Source organism: Nuphar pumila, chromosome 11 (assembly GCF_984573655.1).
Source record: "Nuphar pumila chromosome 11, dmNupPumi1.hap1.1, whole genome shotgun sequence".
Taxonomy (NCBI): domain Eukaryota; kingdom Viridiplantae; phylum Streptophyta; class Magnoliopsida; order Nymphaeales; family Nymphaeaceae; genus Nuphar; species Nuphar pumila.
In genome coordinates, this window is record NC_143259.1 from 30,262,927 (window position 1) to 30,282,935 (window position 20,009).

At 35.9% G+C, this 20,009-nt stretch overlaps 1 protein-coding gene across 3 annotated transcripts in view; it reads left to right on the forward strand.

Annotated features, from left to right (window-relative positions):
- LOC149822212 (Leucine-rich repeat (LRR) family protein) overlaps positions 1-20,009 on the forward strand; it is a 146,591-nt gene that overhangs the window by 57,739 nt on the left and 68,843 nt on the right. For all 3 annotated transcript variants that reach the window (XM_089980725.1, XM_089980727.1, XM_089980726.1), the window contains 2 exons: positions 7,604-7,664; positions 7,754-7,824. In XM_089980725.1, the coding sequence (XP_089836851.1) occupies positions 7,604-7,664; positions 7,754-7,824 (132 nt within the window). The remainder of the gene's footprint in view (positions 1-7,603; positions 7,665-7,753; positions 7,825-20,009) is intronic.

Below are 20,009 nucleotides of genomic sequence, written 5' to 3' on the forward strand. Positions count from 1 at the left end.
TTGAAGAAGAAGCTCAGGACATTTGCTAATACTACCTCATGATCTAGTGCTATGGGCACTAAGAAGAATTTAGTGAAAAATGATGTACCCTCTTCAGTTTCCAATACCTCCTTTGACTCATAGTAGTTTGTTCATTCTCAGTTGTTTCAACACATGCAGCAGTTTCTAGCTTAGTCATGCATTTTGGCTTCTTCCTCCTTTGTCTCTTTTGGTACAACCTATGTAGGTATTCTTGATGTTAGCTTCGATTGGCTAATAAATTCAGGCGCTTATCATATGATTGCTAGTGAGCCCATTTTAACCAACTACACCATGTTATGAATATGAACTATGTCACCTGGGTACGGGTGCAAGTACATGTATGGGTATAGAGGGTATCAAACGGCAATTCCAAAAAATGTGGGTACGGGGACACGACTATATATATATATTAAATATCACATAAATACAAAATAAATTCAAAATAAACTGAATATAATCTAAATATATATGCTATATCTAAAATATATATTATATACTGAAAATATAAAGTTATAAACTGAAAATATAATTATAAATTTCTCATAAGGGTTAGAGATTTTTACCTTTACATCATCCTGAGTTTGAGGGAAAGTGTGAGGTTATTATTTAAATCATCATCATCATCATCATCAAAGCCTTATTCCAGCTACATGGGGTCAGCTTTATGAAGCCATATATCTCTTTTCTTGTCTATCTAGAGCTACAACTTCGGTCACTATATAATCCTTCATGCCACCTCTAACTGCCTCCTTTCAGGTCTTCAGTTTTCTTCCTCTTTTCCTAGTTTCTTCTTGTACCATGCCAACATTTCTCATAAGAACCGTAAGAGGTCTTTGTGCAACATGTCCAAACCATCTTAAACGACATTCACTTATTTTATCTTTTATTGGCCCGATTGCTAGGCTTATTCTAATATATACATTCTAATTTTATCCTTTCTTGTTACCATGACATCCATCTTAGCATCCACATCTCTGGAACATGCACTTTGTCTTCTTGTCGCTTTTTAGTCGCCTAACATTCGACTCCATATAATAGTGCTGGTCTTATAAGAGTCTTGTGGAAACGTCCTTTCAATAATAGAGGTACTCTTTTATCCCATAACACACCATTAGCCTGCCTGAATTAATCCTATTAGTGATATCTTCTTCAAATCCCCCATTTTGTTGTAATATAGACCCTTAAATACCAAAACTTATGGCATTCTTGAACATGCATATCTTGTATTCTTATGACATTGCTTTCACTAGCTTCTGAACTAAACTTGCATTCCATGTATTCAGTTTTTGTTCTACTAATTCTTAAGCCATTTTTATTTAGTATACTCCTTCAAAGTTCTAGTTGTTTCTTTACATCTTCTCTATCTTGACTAACCAATACTATATCATATGCAAAGAGCATACACCAAGGGACTTGAGTATTTACTTAGCTTAGCATAAATATGCAACAAAATTAGTTTCAAAGGCAAAGCTAGCCGATGATGCTAAGAAAGTGGATTCTCTTATGGATGCCAATGTGAAATTAAGAGCATCTGATGGAGAACAATTGGATGATCCTGTTGTCTACATGAAATTGGTTGGAAGCTTGATATATTTGACTATAACCAGACCTACATCTCTTATGCTATGCATGTCGTGAGTCACTTTATAAGCTCACCAACATCATTGTATCTTGTTGCAATGCTTAGGATTATCATATAAGTCATATTTTTCTCCTCATCCACTTCATGTGAGCTTAGGGCTTATTGTGATACCGACTTTGTAAGATCCACCTGGGAAAGACTCTTTACTTTGGGGTTCTGTGTTTGTTTTGGGAGTTCATTGATCTCATGGAAGAGTAAGAAACAACAAAAAGTGGCTTTGTCTACAATTTAGGCAGAATATAGGGCTATGGCCCAAGATATGTTACCGCGACACGACACCTTGGGTGCCATACCCGTGTCGACATGGGTACTGGTACCTGGACACGGCATTTGCTGTGTCCTATATTATATTTATATTATGTATTATATTTTCAATATATAATATATATTTTAGATATATAATATATATTTTTAGTACATTTTAGATATATAATACATATTTTCAGAATATTTTAGATATGTAATATATATTTTAGATATATAATATATATTTTTCAGTATACATTTAGCCGTGTCCCCGTACCCACATTTTTTAGAATTGCCGTGTCATACCCTCCGTACCCATACCCATACCCCTACCTGCACCCGTACCCAGGTGACATAGGGCCCAAGTTAAAGCAATGCTTATTTGGATTAAATGACTACTAAAAGAGTTTGATGTGCTTATACATAAGAAGTCATTCTTTTATTGTGACAATATGAGTGCAATTCACATTGCAAAGAATCCAGAGTTTTACAAGAGAACAAAGCATATTGATATTGATTGCTGCTTTACTGGACGAGCATATGAAGTTAAACATATTTCTCTTGAGCATGTGGGCTCTAAAGAGCAAATTTCTGATATATTCACAAAGAGTCTCCCACCATCACATTTTAGAACATTCCTCTCCAAACTTGGAATGATTCTGTTAGCATAATCTCAAGTTTGAGGGTGAGTGTTGAAGTGTGATATGTGCTCTACATTTAGTGTGCTTCCCTTATTCCTATACATATTATTATTTATAATGTTTTTTTGTATTTCTGTCATAGTTAGTTGTGAAGTCAACTATTTTTGTCCTGTAGTGGTATAAAAGGGATGTGACAGAAATAAAAAAATGCCCCTATAAATAATAATATGTACAAGAACAAGGGAAGCACACTAAATCTAAAACACATATCACACTTCAACATAGAACATATAAGAATATATCAGCAGAAAATTCATACAATATTAATATAACACATTAACAGAAAATTCAGATTATACTAACAGACAATTTCGCAGAAACCTGCTTCACGGAAACATGATATATATTGAAAAATTCATGTCTTAATATAATTATGCTTTTATCGAAACATATGTTTGAGAAACATGATATGTAAAAATAAAAAAAATCAGAATATAGTCATATACTAACTCAAAATTTATAATATATATATGCATAATCAGAAAATATATATTTATATATACATATAAAACCATATAATATATGCATACATAATATACATATATTATATATTTTCTCATTCCCACTCTGTCAGTCAAAAAAGAAGAAGAGACAAGCAGAAGATGGGAGACAGCAGGTTGAAGAACAAGGGAAAAGAAGAGGAAGAAGGGCCTTGAAGAGGGGGAGGAAGAAGAGGGAGATGAAGGTGGCAGTGGGAAGGAACAAGAGGGGAGAAGAAGAAGAAGAGGAAGAAGAAGCAGAGAAGAGAACAAAGAAGAAGAGTGTGCGGAAGAAGATGGGGAGGAAGAATAAGGGAGAGGAGGGGAGTGGCGAGGAGGAAGAAGAGGGGAAACGAAGAAGAAGAAGAAGAAGAAGAGAGAGAGAGAGAGAGAGAGAGAGAGAGAGAGAGAGAGAGAGAGAGAGAGAGAGAGACCTGTAAAAAGGTATTTACATAAAAAACATATTTTTTAAAATTACTCTCCTTCCCTTGCACCTAGGCAACGATAGCCTAATCACATAATAGGTGCCCTAGTCGGCGAAAAGGTACCCCCAATGGTCGAGTGCCTAGACCAGAGTTACCGGAAGCTTCTTAGATAGGTGGGAAGCTCGCTTCCCGAAAACTCGCTTCGGAAGCACGATACTCTACGCTTCTGAAACTTGATGAGAACCTCGATTCCCCCACGCTTCTCCTATGCTTTCCACATGTTCATCTATTCTTCTTATATGTTCTCCTACTCAACTTTTCATTTTTTTTATATGTTTTCTCTCACTCTTCTCACTCACTTTCATGTGTTTTCTCTAAATTGGTAGTCATCATTTTTAGATTTTGTTAAAATTTTAATTCTTACACTAAAAAAATCATGAAATTTAATATTAGTCACTTTATTTTAGTTTTTATTTGTGTTTCATTTTGATTCTCATTCAATTCTTATATTTATTTTTTAATATTCCTCGCTTCCCGCTTCCCATACATTTTAAAATACATCGCTTCTCGCTTCCGCTTCCCGTATCGTTTCCTGCTTTCGCTTCCTAGTCTGGCAACCTTGGCCTAGACACACTTGACTAGGCGCTTAGTCGTGGTTTTTTGACTACATAGATTTTGCCTGATTGAAAGGAGACCATTAGAATCTTGTAAACATATTAGCAGTAGATAAAAATCGAAGTTGTGTTGTATAATTTTAGGTAAGAAATTCTAACTAATGACATGGTCAATCCATGTCGGAATTTGATCATTCCGAGCAGTCACTTGCATTTTGTAAAATTTGAACATTAATGCTTGCTGCCATGATTTTGGAAGAAGAAACAAATGTTATGGTGCCTATAACACGAATAAATTTTTCTGACATTACATGTGTTTCTTTTATTGTGAAATCTTTGAAAAAGTAATTCTTTAGAATCAATTTTAATTTCTGAAACCCATTTGTGACTTACTGTAACGTTTCCAACTCGTACCCATGAAAAAGTGACAAATTTTTTTTTAAACAAGTGCGAAAACATTCCCATAAACCTGGGGCCCTTACAGTTAAACACAACCACCACCACCACCACCACCACCACAAGAGATCTTATACTCATTTTTCAAACCATACCAAACCCAAACTTTATTTATTAAAATGCATAGAGTCTGAGACATAAACAAATAAAATGTAAATAAAGCAAAAAGAAGAGTCACGTTGTCCAAAAGAAGCTGCCAAGCAGTCGTGTAATCCCCTCGTAGCTTCTATCAAAGCAAGTCGCCTCACTGGACATCTCAGGTTGTGAAAAACACAAAAGTAAGGGTGTTAGAATCTAAAAAATTCTGTATACGAATCCCTCTAATTAAATAAATAAGTAAAAAAAACATAAATAAGATTCTTGTAATATTTTATAAGGATGCAATTATGACAAATTCATAACTCAATTAACTATTCATGCAATAGAAAACAATTAATAAGCATGAAGAAACAATTTAATAAACAATCGAGACTACTATTTAAGCAATAAAGACATTTTACATGCATTAGGGAACAAACATCATGTATTCACAAATATATCACAATTAAGAGAACAAGTAAATATGCATGATCTAATACATAGTAGGAAGATGCATGATTTCAGTGCAATGCATGAATAAATTATTATCTTTTATCAGAGTTTTATTTTCATATATATGTCCCTATTAAATGCACTCAATTTAAGTTCCTCTTTTTATTACCGTTTCCCGCGGATACTCCAAACGGGTAAGAATTTTCAAGGTCAAGTAGGGTCCCTAGGATAACTTAACACATAAGTTGTATTTTATTACTGGGTTTCAAACTTAGCCCTCGACCGATATCAGGAATCAACACCATCTACCGGAACATTGAAAATCAATAACCAATGTCGGAACACTATGTAAATCAACAACCATAATGCTACTTTCTTGGTATACCAAAACAACAGCTGTATCTACACACCACCCTCAGACAAAGTGACAGATTCTCCCTAAAACCGTTGCCAGGAGAAGAACCTCAATATCGGGTTCAGGGACAACAAACAATGCATACAGAGTTTTAGTATCCTCACGATTCCCTAAAACCAAAATGTCTAAGATTCCCATACTATAGAAGGGACATCAAGAAAGCGTATATTGTATTGTTCTTTAATTTCTTTTATCTTGTTATTAATTCATCTTCTTTTAATTTGCAATTCAACATCCAAAATTAATAATACAAGCTTGCAAATCAACATGCGAAGCTCTTCACGGGACCACAACCCGTGGCAACATAAAACAGTGCAATAAGAACAATAATATCACATTTGATCTTTGCAATACATAAACAACAAAGAGCAACACATGCTCAAGGCTCACACAACCCCTGATGATCCATTTTGATCATCGATGCATTCATATGCAAAAATAAAAAAAATATCATGCCACTATGCATTTCTTTTTAAATGCTTTTCAATGCACATTCATTTATGCCAATTTAGACATGTGCACGAAACAATAATAGCATATGCATGTGCTCATCTTTCGAATGCATGCATTCACATAATCATGCCAAAAGCATACTTCGTGCATGTACCATTTCAGCTTAACATATGAATATCCATGCAATCAAGCACACACAAAACTATATTGATTTCATGTGCCCTCGTGCACGTGAAGCGACTGTGTGCTTTAACTAAGCATGATCTTCAAGGAACAAGAATGTGAACATACACCCATGCTCATGCATAAAACTACATCCTTTATCATAAACAAATCTGGACATTTTAAAAGCATTTTTTTTGTATATATATACATCTCTTCGTTCCTTTTTGAAAACAAACAGCCGTCGCACCCAGCCGACCCATTCGGCTGGGGCTCGCCTCCAGCCCAGCCTAGCCAGTCGGCTGGGTCTGGCATGCAGCCAACCCCCCAGCCAACCGACTCAGTCAGCTGGGGGCTGATCAGACTGTAGCCCACAGCATTGCATAAAAATGCATACATAGCATGTGGAATATATTTCATTTATAGAGAGTCCAACTTCAAACAGGTGGGTAGCAAGAGAGAAAAAAATGAAAATTTAACATAAAAATGAGTACTCATTAAGTCTTATTTGAAAACACAATAACAATGCATATGTGAATAGAGACAAATATATATGAAATTAAACATTAGTTAGAATATGTATACTGCAACATATTCAATACAAGACATTCAACTGAACATGCATAGCCAATACTTTTATGCAACATGTCACAAAACAAGAGCATGTTCATGATTATGCATCTAAATTATTATAGCATATTTTCATCGAGAGAAACACCTCTCCAAGAGAGATCGTGTGGAAGGAAGAAGAAAGAGAGAAGGGAGAGAGATAGATAGATAGGGAAAAGAGAGATACTCTAAAAGGGAGGGGCGTGAGATTGGAATGAGGGGGGTTTAGGCGTCTCTATTTAAAGTCACATGTGGGTTTCCTAATCCCACATGGAAACAACTATCTAGCTTATCTAAGTAGATTTCAGATATTGATTTCATGTACAATTGTGAAATCCTAGGCTAATTAGGATTCCAAAGCAATTAGGAAACTTCCTAACCCATTAGCTAACTAAGCTTATTAATGAAATATGAAACAAATGACTACTTTGACTTTAACCAAAGTAGGAGACTTCTAGGTATGAGAATCTACGGATTTTTCTTCTATACTTAGCCAATTTTTCGAAAATCTCAAATTTAACTAAGTGTGAAAATACACGATATTACACTTATCTTACTTTATAGATCTTTTCTGTTGTCAGTTGTCACTTGATTTCTTCCATGGTGCTTCTGGAACTTCAACTTCCTATTCAATCCTCCTATGCTAATCTTTTCATTATAAAGGTGGTTTTCATAGCAAGAAGTGATGCCACTGAATAAAACATGATACTGCTCTTAACTTCTGCTGTTAGTCGATACTGTCACAATTTGTCTTAATTGACCTAGTTCTATTACATTTACTGTTTCATGCAGAAATCTTTTCATATATTATTTTCCACATAATAAACAAGCTGATTTCATATTGGGCAGGCATGATGACATCTCTGAGAAAGCTTTTGCTCACTGGCAATCCTTTCCGAAGTCTGAGAAGGTGATGTGATGGCTTATGTGCTTCAATTCTTATTGTAGGTTGCAACAAACCGACCTGGATAATATAAGCGTGTTTCTTTTTTCTTTCAGCTCTTTGATATCTGGTCCCACTCCAGCATTACTGAAGTATCTTCGTAGCAGACTTTCAACTGATGAGGATGGTGAGATGCAGATAATCACATACCCACAAAATAAAATGTTTAAGTAAATTGTTGTGCTCAGTTCATTCTTGTATGACTATGAATTCCAGTACCTCAAGCTTTATTCCTGGTAAAATGTGTCAAAATGGTGACATGGATTTTATTACCTGGACATGTTCTTGGAATTTGGATTGGGCTTTTACATGGAGTTGATTACCTCTACCATGTTCTTGAAACTTGGATTTGGTTTTTCCTTTTTCTTTTTAATGAGAAACTACTGAGGGTGTCCTATTTGAATGAGTTGTAAATAACTTATGCTTCGAGGTGTCAAAGTTGGGGTGGATTTGTGTCTTATGTTGAGTGAGTTGTAATTAAATAACTAATGGTTGGATGTGGCAGGGTCAGGGTGGATTTATATCTTATATTGCTAATATTAATGTTTCTCTGGATCCATTTACGAAAATCTTACAAATTCTTGGTGCACCTATATTAGGGATCCCTCTCTGAATTCTTTTCAACAGTTCTGGTAGAGATCCTTGACCTCATCAAATTTAGGCATGAGGAATATCTTCTCTGGATAGGTTTCTTTCCAAGAGCTGAAACCACTTTATTTTTCCGTATGCAAGGTTGATTGCAGCTGGGTAGCTGCTGTGTTTATGGGTACGCCTTTTACCCAATGAGTCAACATACTAAATTGAACTAGAGATGCTTCCAATTCCATGTAATTAAAAGTTGCATAGGCAACACTAGCCCATTACCAAGCAAGTGCATAGCCAGTGGTTGGTTGAAGGCTGGGTACTTGATAAGTGTTTTTTTTCTCAAATGGTGTAAAAATAAATCAAATTCTTAATTTAGTAGCTCATTTACCTAATTTTTCAGATTTTTTGAAATTTTAAAAATTTATTTAAAGTATTATTATTATTTTTCATCTGGGATGCTAAGTGTGGCCTAGCAGACTACATTCAGTTGGCATCACAACATAAAATGATCTGTAACAAAACTAATTGTGTAATAGAGAGAGATCACCTTTTGAAGGATCTACTTGGATAAAATTTTATCAGCTGCTTACTTTCATATTCCCTTGCGTCTGGGCTGCTTTTACTTTAGTTATTGTTTCTTCACAAGGATACTTTTTATGACAAACTAATGCATCTGATTTGATTACTAGATGTTCTCTTGCTATTTGAGAAGGTTATGCATACTCCATATTATGTTTATAACCTTATGCCCTACCAGTGGTGCACTTTTAACAGATAGGACTCTATCATCAATTGGTTCATGCTGTTACAATCTTATCTCAACATGATTAAACTAGACACTGCTTGTTCTGCAGTTAGTTTTAATAGGCGTTAAGGTTTCATCAAATGCCTAAATTGCCAAATATACATAGGGATACATTATAATATATACATTCTCTAATAATAGCCTACAAATTATTTTTTGCTGTTTTTTAGGTTGTTGCTTCCTTCTCTATCTAATTTATATTAATGAAAATGGATGTTCTGTTTGAAATTGTTACACACCACTTTTGGGTGCCACCCTATCAAGTTGATTTTATTGCTATCAAGCCATTAGGAAGGTCACTTCTACTCCTGAATTAAGGTCTTAGAAGTCATGGGTTTAAGGTGACTAGGCTTAGATAAATTGAATAAGCTGTGGGGTCACTTGGTGCATTACAATCTCACAAAAGCTCACAAGAGAGCAAGAATGTAAAAAATATCAATGTATTACTTCACAAGGAGAAAACCCCTATTTATAACCAAATGAGAGGGACAGTGGGGACAGCCCAACTAGCTGTTGGGATGGCCCCCAAAGTCATATTTATGACGGTTGGGAGCAGCTGACAGCTGGTTGGGCTGTCCCAACAGCTATAAACAAAAATATAAAAACAATAATAAAAAGAAAAGAAAAAGAAAGGTGATCCTTATTACATTGTGAAATTATTGAAATACCCCTAATGGGTATTTCAGTTTACATATACAAAAATAAATATATATATATATATATATATATGATCTATACAATATATTTTAACTCTCCCTCAAACTTACTGTGAGATCATCGAAAGTTTGTGAAGAAAAAGGAAACGAGGTAAGGAAAAAGATTTGGTAGAAAATATCAGTTTTTTTTATTTCTGATACAGCGTCTACAGGTAACAGGGCAAGAGAGAGAGAGAGAGAGAGAGAGAGAGAGAGAGAGAGAGAGAGAGAGAGAGAGAAACCAATGGCTGGGGCGGCTCACACAGCTCGACCTCCAAGCCCTAACCATTTAATATATACAGCAAATGTACAACTATCCTTGTAATATCAGAGCTATTACAAGGATGCCATTAATGATAGTAAAACAGCATGTGCTTCATTAACATACCATGCGTATGGATCTGGATCCAGATCCATACGCAAGCTATATTTGAATCATGTACAACTTGCTCTTCAATAGCCAAAATTGACGTCCTGTTAACCCCTTGGTAAATAAGTCTGCCACTTGATCTTCTGTTCGAACATGACGTAGTTCTATCTCCTTCATCTCGACTTTCTGCCGTATGAAATGTTGGTCAATCTCAATGTGCTTCGTTCTGCTATGCTGGATAGGATTACATGCAATGTTTATTGCGCTTTGATTATCACATAGAAGAAGAGATCGAATAATTGTCTCCCCAAGATCACTCAATAAGTGTCTAATCTATGTGGCTTCTGCCGTGCCTGCAACCATCGATCTGTATTCAGCCTCTGTACTCGATCGTGCCACTGCCTTTTGTTTTATGCTGCTCCAGGACACTAAATTGTGTCCAATATATACACAATATCCAGAGACAGATCGTCTCTCATCTGGATCCCCTGCCCAATCTGCGTCTGTATAAGTGATGAGTTCACGTCCTCTATGCAAATTATCGTTCTTGCGATAAACAAGTCCGTCTCCTATAGTTCATTTTAAATAACGTAGAATGCGCTTCACAGCTTCCATATGACCCTCCGTTGGAGCATGCATAAACTGGGATACCTGATTGACAGCATAAACTATATCAGGTCTGGTAAAGGTCAAGTACTGTGACATTCCCACGAGACTTCTATACATTGTAGGGTTGACACAAAGATGACCATCTTCAGAGCTCAGCCTTTGATGTAATACACTAGGAGTACTGACTGGTTTGCAATTCGTCATCCCGGCTCTTTCCAGAAGGTCAAGAGTGTATTTTTGTTGCATGAGTGTCAATGTGTCTTGTTGTCTGTCAACTTCCACACCAAGAAAGTACCTTAACTCCTCTAAATCTTTCATTTTGAAAGTTTTCATTAAAAATTGCTTCACATCTTGCACATGATTATCTGAACTCCCAGTGATCACAATGTCATCAACATATATAAGAAGAAGTATAACAATGTCTGCCTTTTGGCAAATAAAGAGTGAGTGATCCAGAGAGCATCTTCTAAAACCATAACTTTGAATTTGCATAGAGAAACTTTCAAACCAGGAACGAGACACCTGTTTCAACCCATACAGAGGTTTCCTTAGTTTGCACACCCAGGCAGTAGGATCCTTCTCGGCATAACCAGGAGGTTGCTCCATATACACCTTTCCCTTTAAAGTTCCATGCAAAAATGCATTTTTAACATCCATCTGGCTAAGGCTCCAACCTCGATCGACTGCTAGGGATATAATGACACGAATAGTACCCATTTTGACTACCGGACTAAAAGTTTCATCGTAGTCTTCACCATATTGTTGTGTGAATCATCGAGCAACAAGTCGTGCCTTATATCTGTCAATGCTTCCTTCAGGCTTATACTTTGTTTTATAAACCCATTTTGAGCCAACTACATTCTTTCTTTCTGGCCGAGGGACTATTTCCCAAGTCTGGCATTCATGAAGGGCTTCCATTTCTTCATTTATAGCTTCAGTCCAATGATGGGATTGAAGAGCTTGATTAAAACAAGTGGGTTCAGCCTGTTTTGTGAGTTGAGACATAAACAACTGGAAATCAAGGGAGAAGGTCTCATAACTCACCCATCGTTGAATAGGATGCTTAATGCGTGACGACCTTTGAGCCGGATCATTGGCGATGCTTTCCACATTCCTCGTCTTTGTATTTTTGTCCCGTCTAGTGTATATCTGCCCAGAGAAGTGTTCTACTGGGGGTGGCTCAACTGGAGATGATTCAACATGTATTTGTGAGTCATTCAACTCCCTACTCAAGCCGAAGGAAGGACAAGTAGTCTGACATGTTTCTCCTGTATTAGCAAAAAGATTTGCGCTCATCCATGGATCATATACTTCTAATTCTCGAGATGGCAACGCTGCAGAGTCATTGACCTGAAAATTTCGTTCGTCAAAAACAACATTTCTGGAGGTCCTAATACGTTTTGTAGTAGGATCATAGCATCGATAACCTTTGTATTCATCTGCATACCCAACAAATCTGCACTTGACAGCCTTGTCCTGAAACTTATTTCGCAGAGATGAATCAATATGTACATAACATACACAACCAAAAATACGCAACTCATCGTAAGAGGGATGTTGCCCGAATAAAGTATAATAGGGAGATTTCCGATCCAAAAGTGCCATAGGAAGACGATTTATGATATAAACAGATGTGTGAAAAACTCCTGTCCAGAGACTAACGGACACATTGCTATCATGTAACATGCTCATCGCGCTCTCAACAATATGCCTGTGTTTCCTCTCTGCAACCCCATTTTGTTGAGGAGTATGAGGGCAAGAAACCTGTCGACTTATTCCTTTATCCCGAAGAAAGGCAATAAACTCGTTCGATGAATACTCTCCTCCACCATCACATTGTAAATGCACAATATCACAAGCAAACTTTGTTTTGACCATCGAATGAAATTCCCGAAATATTTGAAAAACTTCATGCTTGTGTTTTAAGAAATATATCCAAGTATAACGGGAATAGGAATCAATAAGGATAACATAGTAACGACTGCCTGAAAGAGAAGGAATAGGTGCGGGTCCCCAAACATCAGAACAAATAATCTCAAATGGCTTTGAAGCTCTTTTATTTATAATATGAAAAGGAAGAACATGACTCTTGCAGAGTTCGCATGAGGAACATTTATTATTATTATCAGAAAATGAACATAAACTAGACTCTGGAAGGAGACCATCAGATACAAGGTTTTCAACGAAACCTCGATTACAATGTCCCAAATGACTATGCCAAATATCTGGCTTATTACAATGAGATGAATTAAATACTGCCAATGAAGGAAAAAGCAAAGACTCTGAAGGCGAAGACACTGAAGAATGCTTGGACGACTTCAACTGGAGGACTGGGACTGAAGATGAAGATACTGAAGGGATCTCCTTGAAGACGTACATGTTTCCTTGTCGCTCCCTCTTAGCGAACGTCTCCTTCGTTCGTAGATGCTTAACATAAACAGAAGAGGGAGTAAATTCGACGGAAGAATTCATATCGTCAACAAGTTTAGCTACAGAGACAATGTTCTTTTTAATATTAGGAGCAAGAAGGACATTGGACAAGTGAAGTGAGGACGTTGACATAGGGATATGTGCATTTGCCAGTATGACTAATGGAGTGATAAGTTCCATCTCCCGTAACTATACTACCCTTTTCAAAATAAGGCAATAAGTGAGATAACCTACCCGCATTACCCGTAACATGTGTGGCGGCACCTGAATCAACATACCATTCGCCTTGTTCATTTTGCTTGATCGTCATCTGTGACAATGCTGATAACAAAAGTTGTTGCACATCTGTGGATGGCCCTTTTGTGTCCACAACAGTAGCGGATTTATTTTCAATTTTGTTTAATTTTCCTCTATTCTGTGGATTGAACCAGCAATCAGCTTTCACATGTCCTCTTTTGTTACATAAGAAACAAGTGAGCACTCTCCTCTGATTCCCTGTGTTAAAACCCCCTGAAATATTGGGTGTAGGCAAGATACCACGTCCTCCCTGCCCAAAACGTCCGCGGCCTCTGCCTCCTTGATGCCCTCCATTCCATCGTCTAAAACCTACAGAAGTGTCCATGGCCAAAACTGAATGAGGTCGAGCTGATTCATTTCCTTCTGCCCTTTGCTTCATAATCATCTCATGCTGGAGAAGTTTCGCTTGGAGGTCGTCAAAAGTGGGCAAGTGAGGAAGGCATGATAAAGCTGTGGTAAACATGTCAAAATCAGGACCCAATCCATTGAGGAGTTGTTGAACTTTATCTTTATCTGCAATATCACTTCCAACAACAGCCAATTGATCAGTAATACTCTTCAAGCGACCTATGTATTCCATGACTGTCATGGATCCTTTCTTCAAACTTTGAAATTCATTTTTTAAGAACATAACTGGGGATTCTGATATCTGAGAGTAAGTCTGTGACAACTTACTCCACAGATCCACCGCAGTGCAATCATTTGAAATAGTAACCAACACTTCTTGAGAGAGTGTTGACGTAATATAAGCAACTAAAGACTGATCTCGCTTCCTCCAAACTGTATACTCTGGATTCTTAATGGAAATGGTAATTGTGTCACCTTTCTCATCCTTGGTTTCCTGCAAAATAAGCCGTGGAGGTATAAGAACTAAACCATCCAAATGTTCATCGAGATCCTAACTCCGTATAAAAGGAAGGATTTGCCTTTTCCACGTCAAAAAATTAGAATGAGTAAGTTTTTCTGTAACAAGCTGGCTCAAGAAATTGGCAGAGGGACTGGATGATGAAGACGAAGAGTAATCCATATCAGTAGAATAATGAATAAGCAAACAAGATGAATGAAAAGAAATAAACAGATTTGGGATCACTTAATCAATCAGTAAAAACTGTAACAAGGCAGATACTTGTACGACCAAAAAATGCTGCACAAAGAACACTAAAACAACAACTAAGAAAGGAAAGGAAACTTGTGGAATCAAAACTGGTTTGAAATAAAAAGGGAACACAAATGATAGCGAAACATAAAAGAGAGAACTTAGGATGAACACAGTCGATGAGTACGCTGAAGGAGGAACACGCTGAAAGGAGGATACGCTGTGAAGATACGCTGTTTCAGAAGGTGGAAATCTGCTGTTTTATATCAAGTACGCTGAAAGTACCAACTTTTAGAAGGAGGAACTGGTACGCTGAAAATACCAACTTTCAGAAGGGGAAAATCTGTTGTTTCAGAACTTCTTCACGAACAGGGAGTTCTGCTGTTCACGCTGACCCCATCTCGATGAACACGCTGAAGAAGGAAGATACGCTGTTTCAGAAAAGGGAGATCTGCTGCCACTTTAACACAGGGAGTTCTGCTGTTCACGAAGGAGGATATGCTGTTTCAGAAAAGGGAGAACTGCTGTGAAGATATACTGAAGGAGGATACGCTGTCGATGAACACGGGAGATCTGTTCACGCTTCAAGATACACTGAAGGAGGAGGCTCTGATACCATATCAGTTTTTTTATTTCTGATACAGCGTCTACAGGTAACAGGGCGAGAGAGGGAGAGAGAGAGAGAGAGAGAGAGAGAGAGAGAGAGAGAGAGAGAGAGAGAGAGAGAAACCAATGGCTGGGGCGGCTCACACAGCTCGACCTCCAAGCCCTAACCATTTAATATATACAGCAAATGTACAACTATCCTTGTAATATCAGAGATATTACAAGGATGCCATTAATGATAGTAAAACAACATGTGCTTCATTAACATACCATGCGTATGGATCTGGATCCAGATCCATACGCAAGCTATATTTTAACATAAAAGTCTGCAATCTGAAATTCGGATGAAACATATTGTAAATCATTTGTCCCCTTCAAGTGTTCTTCCCGAACGTAGCGAAAATCCATTTTGATGTGCTTTGTTCGTTCATAGAATGTATGATTGTTGGCTATATATATGATACTCTTATTATCACAACAAAACCTTGAAGGTTCTGAAACATCAACTCCCATATCTGTAAGTAAGGACTGCAATCACACGACCTCGATTGTTGTTATAGCCATCGCCCTGTACTCAGCTTTCGTGGAGGACAAAGATACCTTCTGATTCTTTTTACACCTCCAAGATACAAGAGAATCACCTAAAAATACACAAAAACCCTTAGCAGAGTGTTGGTTGTTGGGATCTCTTCCCCAATCAGAATCAGTATATGTAATAAGATTTAAAAATGAGGAAGAGGATAAGAAAAACCCTTTAGATATAATGTTTTTAATGTATCAAACTATTCTCAACATAACATTTATGTGAACCGAAGTGGACACTTAATTGACTTGCAGTATGAACTTCATGCACAATATCCATTCTAGTAATAGACAAGTACATCAATGATCCAATAAGCTGCCTATAAGGAGTTGGATCATCCAATAAGAGTCCATCTTTAGCTCTCATTTTATTATTAATCACTTCAGGAGTAGTAGATGATTTCTCATTTGTGATTCCTGAGCATGCAACAATATCAACTGCAAACTTGGTTTGGAACAAAATAGATCTCCTTGGCGAATATGCTACTTCAATACCTAATAAATATCTCAAAAAACCAAAGTCAGTCATATCAAAAGATTTTTTAAGTATAATTTTAATTTCGTCAACTCCCTTCTTATCATGATCATATCATTAAGATATAAGAGCAAAATGACAATTGCAGAACATGTAGATCTTATAAAAAATAGTGTTAGTATAACATGATTTAAATCCAAAATTTAACATAGTCCTACTGAATTCATCATACCATGCTTTAGGAGCTTGTTTATGCCCATATAAAGCTTTATGAAGGTGAAAAACCTTGCTTGTTTCAAAATTTTCATTTAGAAAGACATTCTTAACATCTGATTGAAATATAGGCCAATTTCTAACGGATGCTACGATAACTTAAGTCCTTACAATAGTCATACAAGATACTGGAGCAAAGGTCTCCTCATAATCTGTACCATATTTCTGTGAATACCCTTTAGCAACCAACCTATCTTTGTATCTTTCTAGGATCCATGTCTCTGTTTTAATCTTAATTTTTTTTTCCAATTCTTGGCTTTATGTAAGGCATCCAATTCTAAGTTCATAGCTTCTACCCATTCTTTGATGTCTTTAGCTTCTTTATAATTGGATGACTCATAATATGAATAAATAGCTAAAATACATGCTCTATAATTTGGGAAAAAAGATTCATATGAAACAAACCTACTTAGGGTTGTAGAGATTCATTCAGATCTTCTAAGACTTTGTTCCTCTATTTCAAGTGGTTGACTATATCTCTCAAGTGCACATGGATGCTCCCCATTACCTCGTCTGGAATAATACATAAGATGATGGGTAGGTTCTTCGCCAACACTATATTCATCCCTTAGTTCAGTATTATTATCGACTTCATTACTATCATTTTCGCAATTATTAATCTCAATATTTAACTTCGGCAATAAATCAAACAAGAAGACATTCAGATTCTTCATTAGGTTTTTTAAGATCAAATCCTTTTTCTTTTTCAAGAAAAGTGATATTTTAGGAAAATAAAGTTCATCATTTCTTAAATCATAACATCGATAGCCTTTTTGGTTATCGACATATCCAGAGAAAACACATTCAATAGCTTTGGGGCAAATTTTATCATATTTTTCAAGAAGTACAAAACATTTACATCTAAAAACCCATCTTTTCAAATCGGGAATGATTTTAAAAAGTTTTTCTATTAGAGACTTATTTTCAAGGCATTCTATTTATTAGATAAACTGCAGTGATGGATGCTTTGGCCCAAAACTTTTTTGGAACTCCTTTTGAAATAAGTACAGTCCTAGCAGTCTCAACAATATGATGATATTTTCTCTTGGAAATACATTCATGCATCACTAGCAAGATAAAAAAGAAAAGAATACTCATAATGTTCTTTGGATTTATCCTTATCAAATCCATTTTCATTTTCAAAGAAAGTGATATTTCTTGAAATCTATAGTTTGTCATTTTTTATTTCATAACATCTATACCTTTTTTGATTTTTGGCATATCCAAAGAAAATACAAGGAATGACTTCAGCGAAAAGTTTGTCATTTTTGTTAGTAAGGACAAAGCATTTACAACATAAAATTCTTAACCTTTTATAATCAGGAGTTTTAAATATTTTTTCAATAGCAAAAAAATTTTCAATAGCATTTGAAGGCATTCTATTAATCAAATAAACCACCGTGAGAACGACTTCAGCCAAAAAACTTTAGGAACATTTTTTGATATAAGTAGTGTCCTAGTGGTCTCAATAATATGTTTATGTTTTCTTTCGGCTAGTCCATTTTGTTGAGAAGTATAAGGACAAGATTTTTGATGGATAATTCCATGTAAATCAAAATAATTTTTGAAATCATTTGATAAAAATTCTCCTTCGGAATTATATCTAAACATTTTAATGTTGACTTTAAATTGAGTTTTAGCATAGTGATGAAATTTTTGAAAATAATCAAATACTTTATATTTGTACTTATAAAAATATATTCATGTATGTCTACTATAATCATCCACAAACATAATATAGTATGATACTCACCAGAGCCGGTACCCATACATCCGAATGTACTAACTTAAATAGTTTTTTGATATAAAATGACTAGGTCCAAACAGTAAGGATTTCATTTTGCCAAGACTACAATCTTCACAAACTAAATCCTTTTCTTTATAATTTGTAAGAAATGGAAACAAATGTAATTTTAACATACTAGAATGTCCTAATCTTTTATGCCAATTTTCTATATCTTTCTTGTCACAAAATTATAAAAACATGTTTTGAGAATTCAAGATTGTTCATAACATAGAGATCTCCACTTCTATTGTAACGACTTTAAACTAGCCCTCGAAAATGCATTTTTTTTTTAAAACAATTGCGAAAAATCTCTCAGTGACCAGGGGCACATTGCAGATTTAATATTCACAACCCAACAATAACTCTAAACATAGTTCCAAATACATGTTCAAATCAAATCCAGCTGATCCAGTGTACGTCAGAACCCGAGCTGCGAAACCATAAACCTTGAGTCCTCCAACTAGCCAATCTCATCGTCACGGAGCCTCAGTGCTTGAAAAACATTTTTAGAAAACGGTTAAGAACCAAAGTTCTCGTACAAGATTCTCTCAAAATCCAACAGTAAGAAATTTAATATAGATCAAATCAAACACAAGTTTAAGAGGAATCACAGGTTACATATGATCTGATCAAACTTACCATTTAAGTAGTTCAAGCATACAATCAACAATTTCATGCTAAATCAAACAATTGAGGATGCATGAAATTAATGCTAAACACTTAGGGATGTATGAATCAATGCAACATGCATGAATAACTTTTTGAGTTAATTTATCAAAATTGCTTTTGCATGCATGTCCTTATTTAATTCTCACAAATTTAATTTTCACTTTCTTACAATCTCGCATATACTCAAAACAGGCAAAGTTTTTGAGGTTCAACGCAGTTTCTATCAGCCAGAGATAGCGTTCGATGTCATTAAATCAAAGTTTTTTTGGAGAGAACCTACAGTTCAGCCATATGACAGAATTTAACAGACTTTTTATTAAGTCTGACTCTCAGATTTGATCAGTTTTTCTTGCCAGTCTCCTCTGTAATCAATGTTGAAGATTTGATCAGTTTTTCTTGCCAGTCTCTTCTGTAATCAATGTTGAAGATGCTAATCCATGCCCTGATAAGATTACAAAATTCGACTGGAAGATAAACTTTCCAACTGCACCAACATATTATTGACCCAGGAATATCTACAGTTGCTTAATGAAACAACACGGGCACTCTAAGGCCTAGCATAAAGGACAACAAACACATCATATGCTTTCGAGGTATCAGTTCTAATATCTAGAAGTCAAGCATGACTTCAGGTATTCAACATGAGTGATGAAACTTCAAAGGTAAGCAAATCACCGAGCATTAAGGAAAAAAAAATCAACTCAGAAACTGGCATTGCCCAGGATAGGACAGCGCTCCCGAATTTTCCAAGCACCTATTTGTCCATGAAGTTGCACACATGATTTCAATTAGGCATGCATATGCATATTTCTGTTTTGGTAAGCATGTATAACATAATAGCTACAAAAATACACGCAACTGCAAAATCTTTATCATTCAATCACCATAGAACTATCATATATTAATTTACCATGAACCGTGCATCTAAGCGTACTCTCTCTTCTTTTTTTTTTTTAACAAAGCAAAAGTTCTGTTTTACCAAAAAGAGAAGCACATACAGAAATTTGTTTTTGGAAAGATGAATAAAATCAAAA